The sequence below is a fragment of the Branchiostoma floridae genome, chromosome 19 (assembly GCF_000003815.2).
Source record: "Branchiostoma floridae strain S238N-H82 chromosome 19, Bfl_VNyyK, whole genome shotgun sequence".
Taxonomy (NCBI): domain Eukaryota; kingdom Metazoa; phylum Chordata; class Leptocardii; order Amphioxiformes; family Branchiostomatidae; genus Branchiostoma; species Branchiostoma floridae.
The window spans coordinates 2625804-2638311 of NC_049997.1; the positions used below are offsets into that span (position 1 = coordinate 2625804).

At 42.4% G+C, this 12508-nt stretch overlaps 1 protein-coding gene across 9 annotated transcripts in view; it reads left to right on the forward strand.

Moving 5' to 3' along the window:
* LOC118406588 (golgin subfamily A member 4-like) overlaps positions 1 to 9627 on the forward strand; it is a 53345-nt gene extending 43718 nt beyond the window's left edge. For 8 of the 9 annotated variants that reach the window (XM_035806721.1, XM_035806729.1, XM_035806724.1 and 5 more), the window contains 9 exons: positions 1012 to 1262; positions 2858 to 2939; positions 3209 to 3359; positions 3916 to 4028; positions 6091 to 6168; positions 6338 to 6448; positions 6778 to 7023; positions 7780 to 7920; positions 8235 to 9627. In XM_035806721.1, coding sequence (XP_035662614.1) covers positions 1012 to 1262; positions 2858 to 2939; positions 3209 to 3359; positions 3916 to 4028; positions 6091 to 6168; positions 6338 to 6448; positions 6778 to 7023; positions 7780 to 7920; positions 8235 to 8405 — 1344 coding nt within the window. In that variant the 3' untranslated portion in view covers positions 8406 to 9627. Of the gene's footprint in view, positions 1 to 1011; positions 1263 to 2857; positions 2940 to 3208; positions 3360 to 3915; positions 4029 to 6090; positions 6169 to 6259; positions 6449 to 6777; positions 7024 to 7779; positions 7921 to 8234 lie in introns of all 9 variants that reach the window. The other variant, XM_035806722.1, reaches the window with a different exon arrangement.
* The last annotated feature ends 2881 nt before the right edge of the window (positions 9628 to 12508 follow it).

The following is a 12508-nucleotide window of genomic DNA, read 5'->3' on the forward strand; positions in this document are numbered from 1 at the left end:
ACGTTGCCTTTTCGTGGCTCATTTTGTATCTAACATATTGCCTTGTAGCAGGTTTATGTCCCTCGCGGTACCATGCAGCTAATTGGTAACATTTTAAGCTTTTTACGTGTTTGTTGTAATTATGCAGGCATTATCACAGTCGACGTACGATTGTTGTACGATTGCAAACTGAGTGAAGTGCATTATTGGGCAAGCCGTGCAACTGTTGTACAAACTTCAGCTGTCTTACGAGGAAAAGGGTCTTAGATCCTTGTCGGTAGTTGGTTCGGTGACCGCCTGCCTGAAAATCGTATGACGACCTACCACGAATGTGTCCGCATCGTTACATGTCGCTCAGCTGATAGCCACGTGTTGATCGCTCGTCGTTGTGGAGAAGACTGTGCCATACAATAATAACGCTGTGTGTTGGTGTCGAGTATCAAATTTGCTGATGTTATGCGTTGTCAGATGAGAACACCCATATCTTATTTTTCTGTTGTGCGTGATCATGTCTTATGAACTTGCAGCGTCGAAATCATGTTTTGTATATAAATGCCAATGTCTTGTTAGTAAGCTTATTCTTGTCTGTCTGATCCCACATACACTGTGCCACACTGTGCTTGTATGGCTTGTTGTGCTTGACCTACTTCGTTATGTTTCGTAACTGTCTCGTCTTTAACAACACTGTGATCTGTGCCATAACCCTGTCTCATCTCGCTGTTTGCATGGTCTTTGTATCCTTCCGCCAAGACTTACCATCTGGCTCGTGCTTTGTCCAACCTGCGTGCAGTGGCTGTGTTCGATCGTAAACAGGTCAGTCCGCCATGCTGCTCACACTGGTCTTCCCTGTTGCTATCTTTCTATGTTTTAGCCTATAGTTGTTGCTGTTTGCTAAATGTTGCTGTTCTTAGGAAACAGATAACCTCTTATTCTTATCACTCAAAATACAACGTTATCGTCTGTCCTCGTTATGTGTGTTCTCTAATCTGTTTGGACGTTATCTTATGGAGAGTACCTCATCATTTTGCCTAGATTGGAGAGCTTGAATCTGAGGTGGGCGACAGGTTCGCCGAAATGTCGTCACGTGTCGATGCGGTGTCCACAGACATGGATGCGCGTATCGCTGCGGTGGCGACCAACCTGGGCGGGGAGAGTGAAAATGGCGGCAGCTTCCTACAGAAGCCAGACGAGGAACTGGCTGATGTGAAGGACGCTATCGACAAGCTGGACGGGAGAACGTTTGCTCTTGAGCTCACCATGAGAAACCACAGCGGGGCTATCAGGTTTGTGCTAGGAAGAGTGAACTGTGGGTGCAAACCACTACCACTAAGAGCAAAAGTCATTTTTAACCTCATTGCTTAGCATAAAGGGGGCACACCCCAGTTTATTTGGGGTTTCAAATGGAGGCGGCACACCCTGAAGTCTAGCGACCATCTCTTCCAGGGAATTATCCTGAAGCAAAATAACTGGTTATGGGGTGAGAGGATATTCCTTCAGCTACAAGACCAACTGAGTTTCGATCCTTCAACTTCTTTAATTTTGAAAAATTACAGGGAAAAACCATTATTTTCATGTCAAAAATGATGCACAAAATCGGGCATTATCGCATTGGATAAAACAGATGAAGCAGATTTTTCCGGCAAGCACGACTGATACTGCCAGAAAGAGGAAAGTCTAAAGAGTAATCCAGCCAATTATGAAGAAAATTCTAGTACTACAGTTTTTTTAATCATCCAAGACGCGCGGCATTGCAACTTGGCTTAACACAGCGCTTCAGAGGTAAATCTAGGTCACCGGCCTTTTTACATTCAGGCGTAGGAATATCCCGGAAGTAAGGCGCGGACCAAAACACAATTTGCACCCAAAACACACCATTTCCTACGCTTTTCAGCCATGTAACCGTTTAATGTCATTTCGCAGGAAATAATGAGAAATCTCAACTCAAACATGGACCCTCGGAAGCCTTTCGTCACTTTTTTGACGCGCACTACCACGGACCCCGGTGGCGGAAGAACTGGGGTGTGCACCGTAAAGACGACAACTTACCAACATATAGATTAAACGGTCACACGCAAGATTCTGCTAGCTTTGGCTGTATATTCACCATCTTGGATTTATTTTTCCGAGGAAGTTAATCAAAATCTCCTTAATTATTCTGACAAGAATAAATAAATAAATAAGTAAATAAATAAGACACAAAATTCCTCCACCTTACCCAACGTTGGATTTATAGATAATGTATATGTTTGGTATTAAATATGAGGACAAAACGGTATTAAAAATAATGTACTTCAAACGATCCTGATATCGAATAAAGAGACTCTTTTTACACAACCAGTGCTTTATTCTCACCGACGTTTCGGTGACCGTCTGTCACCTTCTTCAGGGCAATTCTGACTGGTCCACATTGTACTGCAGGACAGATGTCGCTGCTCACAGTTCAGATGCGGTCACAAAACGAATAAGTATTTACATATGTATATACAGACAGCTTTATGCACATATTTACAATGCGTTCCCAAACGTAAAGGAGTGTAATACATCCATAACGCAATCAGTTGTCAATTAACGATGAATTAATGTAAGTTTTTTCTACTTCTTAAGAATCGCATCTGAACTGTGAGCAGCGACATCTGTCCTGCAGTACAATGTGAACCAGTCAGAATTGCCCTGTAGAAGGTGACAGACGGTCACCGAAACGTCGGTGAGAATAAAGCACTGGTTGTGTAAAAAGAGTCTCTTTATTCAGTGACGTACCAACCTGATGAAACTGTTCACGGATCCTGATATCGGTTGAAAAGTGGTAGAATGTATCCTTAACGAAAGGAGATATTTGGCGACTATCATGCATTCATATATATACTTATCTCTGCTGTAGTTTCCTCCGTGAGGACGTTGACCTCCTGGCGTACGGCAGCAGTGGAGATGGCGCTTCTCCTGTCACAGGCGTTGATGCTCAGGTATATTTAATTATATACACAACTGTTTGCCTTGGCTTTATAGTGTAAATATCATGTAAAAGTGCAAGTGTGACTAGAGACACAGCAAACCCGACAAAGCGTAAAAAGGTGGTTTTTCATTGATGGAAGGCATGTTCGTAGTGAGGCCTCCAACATGCATCAGCTTCTGTGAGATGCTCGCTTCAACAATTAGATTCATTTCAGTAAAATATCATTGAGGCTTATGAGCATTGTACATGATTATTAATCTAAGTTGCATTACCCACCAGCTTGTCCAGCGACTACAGGAGACCACGAGAAGACAGTCTGCGATGCTGGAAGGCCATTCCGCCGCCATCTCGGAGATCTCTGTGAAGATGGACGACATCGCGAGACTTCAGCAGCACGCCTTGCACCCGGATACTGCCACGAGTTCACAGGGTTCATTACGTTTTCTACTTTCTAAGTAGACATATACTTTTCTAGCGTTCACTGCGCTTTCTACTTTCCAACTAGATGTATACTTAAATTGTTCACTGATGTTTTGTCCCTGTTGGTACTTTTCATGTCAACGCAAGATACAGAACCCTTTCGTTCGTTTGAAAAGCAGTCAGTAGGACTGGAAAACTGAAGATGAGGCGCACGTGGAGAGGGCTATCAGTCTTTCTTAATCTTCACATGAAATTGTGCTACTTAACATATAACGTTAACTTTTACCCGCGTTATAACCTATATCCGTTGCTTTTAAAAACAGTATTTAGGAATAACAAGTCGACGGACGTTGGTTTCAAAATATTGCAGTTTAGTGATTTCAAAATATTGCAGTTTGAAACCACTGTCCGTCCACTCAACAAATACATTGTATTTAATTAAAACGGATATGGGTTAACCCGCTGACAAAGGCAAACTGCGTTACATCAGATTAACTTTGAGAACAAAGGAAATGCCCTACATATTTTACGATGCCTCATGTTTGAGTTTCCCTTTTCTTTCGTAGGCTCCGGTTCTCCGGACACCGCTAACCTTTTGGCGGTCCTACTTAAACATAACAACACCCTGGCGAGGATGGAGGTAGAGATGAAGGTACTGGCCGACTATCTGGAAGGACAGGTAGGGGAAAAAGAGTTTAAGATATGGAAAATTAGAGACGGTCTCATACTTTTTATGTTTGTCCATGTAAGGAGGACATAAGATTTTAAAAAATCATAATTGTAAATAATTACAACTAGAGTTCGGTGACCTCATACCTCCATGAAATATTGAGTGTTTTTGTCGATTTAATGCTTGTTGATGATGACTTGTATGTAATGATATTCGTGTTATTTCTACTAGTTGTGTGGATAGTTATCACATGGGCACTATGGTAACATGCGGCAGGTGTGTGGAATCTTTGCGATGTTTATATTATCATGTTATGATAGTACTGGCAACTTGCAAGGTAGAGAGTATGTTTCAGAATCCATAACAAATTACTGCGACACATCAGGATACAAACACATCTTCAACACAAGCAATAAGACACAAAATGTCCATCAACCAATACCCACATATAGGATACGGGGACAAGTTTATGCCAGATATATGATAATCCAAGTACATACCAACACAACATCAGCGTAACGCCACGTGGAGCACGAAACATCTAACAGCATAAACGAAGTATAACACACCAGGTCCCCAAAGGTACAAGTGGATGAATACAAAGTTAATTATCATTTTCAAATTGTCCAGGATCGGCAAATAGTTGCTCTAAGGAGTCAACTGTTACAGATGTCCTAACCAGTTGCTATATGACGTCAACTGTTCAGATATGGTAATGCCAAACACATCCACATAATATATATCTAATAAAACCGAGTACATACTAACAAAACTTCAGCGTGATGCAAGGTGGACCACATAACATCTAACAGCACAAAAGAAATATAATACAGCTTGTTCCTAAACGCACAAGTACATGAATACAATTTATTATCACTTTCAAAATTGTCCTGGTTCCCCCCAACAGATGCTCTACGATGTCAACTGTATATCGCAGATATAGGGGTGATTTCTGATATCATTACATCGATTATAACGACAGATACGGGGCCCATAATCTAATAACTTCCAGCAATCATCACACCCCACCAACACATCAAGTATGAAATCAATCCACCCAGCCGTTCTTCAGTCGAGGCCAATCGTTTTCCCCAAACAGTTGTTGTCAACTGATAAAAAAAAACATATGTTCATGGCTATCACTGGCGAAACAAATCACCTCACCACCTGCTTGGAGATAAGGTGATTAACAAAGAGGGAAACCACGATGCCTGTTCCAATATATCGCAGATATAGGGGTGATTTCGTATATTATTACATCGATTATATCGACAGATACGAGGCCCAAAATCTAATCAATTCCAGCTATCATCACACTCCACCAACACACTAATAATGAAACCAATCCACCCTGCCGTTCTTGAGTCGAGGCTATCGTTTCCCCCCAACAGTTGTTGTCAACTGATCCAAAAAAAAACATATGTTCATGGCTATCACTGGCGAAACAAATCACCTCACCACCTGCTTGGAGATAAGGTGATTAATAAAGAGGGAAACCATGATGCCTGTTCCAATATAACGCAAATATAGGGGTGATTTCTGATATTATTACATCGATTATAACGACAGATACGGCTCCCAAAATCTCATCGATTGAAGCTTTCATCACACCCCACCACCACAACAAGTATGAAACCAATCCATCCAGCCGTTCTTGAGTAATCATCTACACAGACAGAGACACATAACAGAAAATATAACCTCCATTCCATGACATTTCATGGAGGTAACAATACCAACTCGTGCTTATGATCTACGCGTAGATTGTAATACTCGCGTGCAAAAAAAACCCCTTAAACTTGACTTTGAATTTCATTCATTGTAATCCGGTCTCATCCGTACCACTGTTAAAACCCTTAAGCTGCCAATCCCGGGTAAATCCGGTAAACAGGTACATGTCCTGTACATGTTTTTTCGCGTCCGGTTATAACTGAGGTAGGAGTATACCCCAGAAGAAAACGAATCCTGGAAGTAAGGGACGCCGGCCGTTGCGGGTTTCACTTTGGAGGTCAGATATAAAGCCCTTGCATTCTGGTAGCTTAAGGGCCGATAAACGTTTTTTCTGCTCTAGAGCCGGGAGTCCCGTCCGTCTGTGTCCGGTTCGTCCGACCCGTCTGGCTTCACCATGCTGTCCCGCTCGGTGGCGCAGGTGGAGCTGGACCTGCGGATCCAGGGATCAAACCCTTGCACTGGAAGCAATTTATTTGGCTGAAACTCTAACTAAACGCTGTTTTTTCTAGAGCCGTGAGTCCCGTCCCTCCGTGTCCGGTTCGTCCGACCCATCCGGCTTCACCATGCTGTCCCGCTCGGTGGCGCAGGTAGAGCTGGACCTGCGGAGTCAGGAGGAGACCCTGCAGTACCTGGGGGCTGATATCACCCGGCTAAGGCTGGACCTGGAGAAGGTCAACACAACAGCTCGCAGCAGGAAGGTCTGTACATATTCATCTGAGCCGTTTGCTGTGTAGAAAGTGTTATCAGGACCTTTTGCACTCTCCAAACAGAGGTTAGGCTCCGGCAGTCTGTTTTTTTTTGCCGTTTTTTAAGTCGTTTTTATCGGGCTTTCTGTTCTGTAAATGTTTCTTGACGTCCGCCGGCGGAGAGTAGGGCCCTGGTGTAAACTGCCCACTTCACAGGTACACCCGTCACAAATTAGTCCTGTTTCGTATCCATAATAAGTTGCTATTTATATAGATCGTCAGCCTAATTCTCATCGACGTATAAAGGGTAAGTGATCGTAAACCTCATTCTGTGTATACAGATGCCCACAGGAAGTAACCAGGGTGTCACCGACAGTGAAGACATCTGGGAGGCCCTCGCCGCCATCGAGGACAAGAACGAGCAGCAGGAGGACATCATCCAGTCGCACACCTCCGACATCTCCAGCCTGCTGGCCACAAGCAGGGACCTCAACAGCCGACTCAGCGGTCTGTCCTCTACTGGTGGGCCTGAGAGCGTGCCGGCTGGCGATCTGGCAGAGATTGTTGCTGATCTCGACGACTTGAAGGTCATTTATTTACCTCATTTTTTACTAATAATGATAATAATAACTATAATAATAATCTAGAGTTGGTCGCGCTGCTCCGTAGCAGGGACCTCAGCACCCGGCTGAGTGGACTGTCGTCTACAGGTGGGCCTGAGAGCGTCCCGGCTGGCGATCTGGCAGAGATTGTCACTGACCTCGACGACTTGAAGGTACTGTCATTTTTTTACGTTATTTGTGACTAATAATGATAATAATAAGTAGAATAATAATCTAGTGTTGTTGTGGGGTCACGCTGCTCCGTAGCAGGAACCTCAGCACCCGGCTGAGTGGACTGTCGTCTACAGGTGGGTCTGAGAGCGTCCTGGCAGGCGATCTGGCAGCGATTGTCACTGATGTCGACGACTTGAAGGTACTGCCTCCTTCCTTTAGCTCACAGATTTTCGACTTAGTTGTCTAGAGTTAAGTTCTTTTTTAGTACAGGGCATGGAATGCGGAACCAGTTGGGCGTAACCAGCCTTCGTCGGGATGATCGATGTGACGTCATTTTGGACACGTGACCTTACGGACACATGGCTACAGTCAAACGCCAAAGTTCCCCAGAAGTGTATACCGACCCCCGTCTCCCTCGTCTGGTGCAGCGTGCAGTCAACTTTATGACTGGTAAAATCATTCCTGCATAGTTTCATTGCACTGAAGCTATAGGTGTCGCTGCTTACTGATGCGGTCCCAAACGTAAAGTATTTACATCATTTCTTCCTTGTTATTGTTCACCTTCAGAGTAAGTACTCCAACATGACGGCCACAGTCCGCTTCGTGCAGCAGCTGAGCAACAAGGCGGGGATCGCGGCCACGGAGTGGAACAAAAAGCGGCAGTTCTTCGAGCGGCTGTTGGATTCCCACACCAGCGCTATACTCCAGGTGGGCCTCGTGCGATAAAGTAGAAATACCTGATCATGGCTCATGGCATTGGCAAAAACATAGCGTTTTCTGCTTCAATGTAAGAGAAACGAATAATTGATCTGTGGCTAGTAGCTTGTATTTACCTAGCTTGTCCTACCTACTATTTTCGAATGTGTGGTACATATGGCTACGGACAGGAAATAAGGATAGATGCGGCCGCGCCACGCTATTGCGGGTTCTTTTTGTCTCGATTTTTTTGTGTGGTTTGTGTGTCTATGTGTTGTGTGTGTGTGTGTGTCTAAATCTAATGACATTCCACATGTCTTCTGCAGCTAATGGATAAAACCAACGCCATCGACGCTCAGATGTCGCTCCACCTGTCCGAGACCAAGATGCAGTCATCAGCAGGCGGAAGGTCATCCGGGGGCAGATCGGGCGAGCGGCCAGGGGGGAGGTCAGGGGGGCGGAGAAGGAACCAAAAGAAGGATCAGGACGGGGGGTGACCGCAAAATCACCACGTAATGGGATAGTGGGAGCGTTAGTATAGAATTGCAGTGTGAATTTTAGATAAAAGGCTATTTAGGTCGCCGTCACATGGGTCGTGCGATCGTCGTACGTTAGTGATGCCATATAGGATTTTCAAGCTGGCCGTGACAGAACCAACCACCGATATGGGTCCAAAAAAGCATTTGGTGTACAGTTAAACTTTATAGGAGACTTACAATTTGCCCGAAATTAACGATCGTACGACGATCGCACGACCTAAGTGAGTAAAGGTAACTGATTTGTGTTCTCACATGCGTAACATTTACTACACTAACGGGGATGGGTGAATCAAGGTGGGGAATTCATTCTAAAATGTATAGGAAAATCTCGCTGCCCGATGATCTTTCTAGTTACTTCTACAAAGGTAGAATGACACTCGGAAGGAAACCTAGTGTGTAAGTTTTGTTTCGTAGGATGATAACAGCTTAAAAGGTTGCATACTAGAGAAATTATTCTTAATTTGCTTGTATACGTTGCTGCATAATAATAACGAAAGGTATTCTTTAAAACGGTCATATTGTTGGTTGGTTGGTTGGATAGTTGTTATTACAACTTTGGCTTAATGAGCTAGGAATTTTATTGATTTTTAAGCTTAATCTATAATTACGTTAACCTACAACAAATGAAACTAAATTCATATTTACTATTAATTTCTTATTAAGGTATGTTGATGTTTTATGTAAAGAAATAAGATTGTGATTTGTCAAATCTAATGTGGAATCGATTACAGAAAATTCTATTGATGTTGAAATTTTCAAACCAAACAAGCATCAGGTAATCCTTAATACAAATGTCACTTATTCAATGATATTCGTTTTCCTTACAAAATTACGACGTAGACGATTATGATATTAAGACAAGAACGGCCATCTAACATGATGAATAAGCTTATAGTAATGGTTCGTGTATTATCTAGATCAAATTATAGACATGTCCACAATATTGCTCTATACAACTACCGCATTTGCTAGAATTAGTATACGTACCATGTTTTGCTTCATAACTGTAACATTTAGTAGGGTATAAGTTTTGTTCGATGCATTGTTTCATCGGAAGATTTCGGAACCATTAAGAAGGCGAGGGTACGACCCCGCTCCGTGGAACAGAGTTATTCTATTTTGTATATACGAATACGAGATTAAACAGGTACGTAAATAAACTACCTCTTTTAATACCAAACAGACTACTCGTCGCTTTGTGTAATGATATCTTGAAAGGGTTTAACAATGCACATAAAAGAGTTGGGGTCACCATCAACCTTCTAGACCACCCAGCTCTGTGAAATCAAACCTAATACGTTCCAGGCGAAGGAAATTGTCACTTTAGGTTAACTCTGTTTTGAAACGAACTTGGCAGTGTGCAATTGCTGCATACATGAGCTCAGCCGCATGTCGGCGCTGTGACACAGTAAGAACACTATGTATAGTTCGACTTGAATTTTGATACCGTGTCCTACAAGAACTTGAAGGCCACGTCAAAGACATGACTGTTGGAAGGTATCGCTGCTAGCAAATTATTTCTCTTACTCTTTCTTTTCTTTTATTACCCTTTTAAAAGACAAGCTAAGTGTCCGTTTAACAGGTATTCGCGTATGTACATTGATAAAAGCACAAAGCTAATGCCTATTTTCAGTTCAGTTCAGATCACTAAACAGAAGGGAATTGCTCTTGACTTACAATCCATGCACAGAACGGTGCTGTGGTACACCCTTTGATGACTACCATTACCACTATACCTGTAACAAAAGCTTCCGGCCCACCGTGCTAGAGTAACATCAAACCCTTTGCCGGTAGTTTTTATGTAAGTGCCCCGGTTTATTTTCTTGTCCTGCCGAAAGACGGTTGGAATGAGAATGGCATCGCACGTATTCTGTACGCTTCAATTCTCATTGTGAAACAAGACGTTCAAAATAGACTATTTGAAAGACTGCACGTTTCCTAACAATATGGCAACAAACTAGCTCTACACCGAAAATAAATAGCACACATTTAGTGGGTGCCTGACTTACAATGCGTTTATTGTGTAAACAGTGTAATATTTCTCGATCCTAATTCCTCTTATTTTAAAAGACAAATTTTACGTTTCATACCTCAGGGGTAAAATCGGTTCATTCTATATTATAGATAATTCTACGAAATCATCTAACGTTATTTCCAAAAGGTAAGTATTTGGGCATTCGTATGTTATGATAGCCATATTATAAAGGTTTTGTACAATAGCATTTTCGTGAACAGCTACCATGTGAATAACAACAAACAATCTTGTGTATATTCTACGATTTTAGTCATTGAAGAAGCCAAGTACTTCTATTTTCTCAGCACCCTATTAAAACAATTGATGAAACTCCCTTAAGGCTGTCATCCCACCAATACTATTAATGAGCCCTCCCGGCTGAACTAGACCACATAGAACTTTGGCAATTGCAAGTCTTTCTGTAGACGATACGAAGTGAATAGACGTCTTTTTTCTACTCGATGACTTCAAATGCAGAAATTACTTTAAAGGTAAGGCAAGTCATTTTTCGTACGGCTATTCCTTGAGATTTGATTCTTGCATCAAATCTTTATCTATATGCATGATCCGGTGAAGCACGACATTCACGATTGTTTTCAGCATTACTGTATGTATCTGTGAGACCTCAAAAACAAACCAACTCATTCTTATTAGCTTTAGACTATTAGACTATGAGTATTCTGGTTCTTTTGTGATGTATAGTGTTAACTAATTATAATTCAATTTATCTGTAAAGATTAGTATGGTGGCCTAATGAATGCTGCTATGAAAATTTCTTTGGAAAATCAGAAATTTTATTCGTGTGTATTTGGAAGGGAGGCAGCAAGTCATCGTCTGAATATGTCCACCACATCCTGTAGGTGTGGAACAGGGTTGCCTTTGAAATTGTACTTACGCGGTTTACAACAACATTTTAGAAACTCTTTCGTGACCATGACTAAGTCAGCCTTCAATGATGAATAGGAGTGTCAATTCATTTGGGGCTACTACGGAGAACAGTTGAGAGAGATGCTTTGTCATCACAAGGGATGCATATATAGGAGCCATGTGATACCAAATGGATTCCCTTTTGACATATCGTGTCGTCATCTTCTTTTACAAGTTTAGTGCCAAGTACACACTGTTTGCCTTCTTACAAAGACCTTCTGTATCTTGTACAAACTGACATTGTACCTATGTGTGTTGTACCAAAGGGGCTATCTGGTTCATTTCGAGTGTCGAGATGGTAGAATAGACTAATCTTGTACTACCAAGTGCCAAATACCAAGGGCATTCAATTTTAGAGGTAGGGGCACTTTGAGGTGTTTTTGTCAGACCTAAAGCTATTAAGTGGCAAAGCTTACACTGTGCGATTAGAAACATTTAATTGATTTTACAGCAATGTTGGCTGTGGCATTCTTGTGAAATTGATTGGTCGCGCGAGATTTGGCGAGGTCACGCGCGTGGATCAGATCTCGTTTGTTCACGCGTGACTTGAGGGAGTGAGAAGTGTTCGGCGAGGCCTGATCTGTAGTCCCTTCCAGACTGACTACGCTGGCTATTATGAGGGAGATAATTTGCCAGGGGTTTTGCTACGAAATGAGTTGGTCGGAAAAATGAACTTAAGCGTAGACTGACTCCCTTGGCCAATTTACCGATTTTTTTGCTGAATTCTGCGATCCCCGCACCCCCGTAGGAAGGCCAACCCGAACTGCACCGCTGAGTCCGCCACGGGAAACCACCAGGTCACAGGTTGTGGGGAAAGCATCTCAGACCTTCGTCACATGAAACTTCAAAACGAACAAGGGGCTTTTGATTAATCCAATTAAACACACATGTCTAGTTTGCCAAGAAAAACAACATATCAAATATGTAACTGTGGCCCAAGTTTACTTAAGTTTCTAGATCTGGACTATTGCCATAGACATTCCAAATTAGCAGTGTATGACTTCAAAGGACATAAGAAAACAAGGGAGCTTTTCAGTTCTCGAGGTATTCATTCAGTGTAAAGAAAAGGTAATAAGCACACAAGTAAGACTAAAAAATCCTTCTTTTGACCGTCATAAAG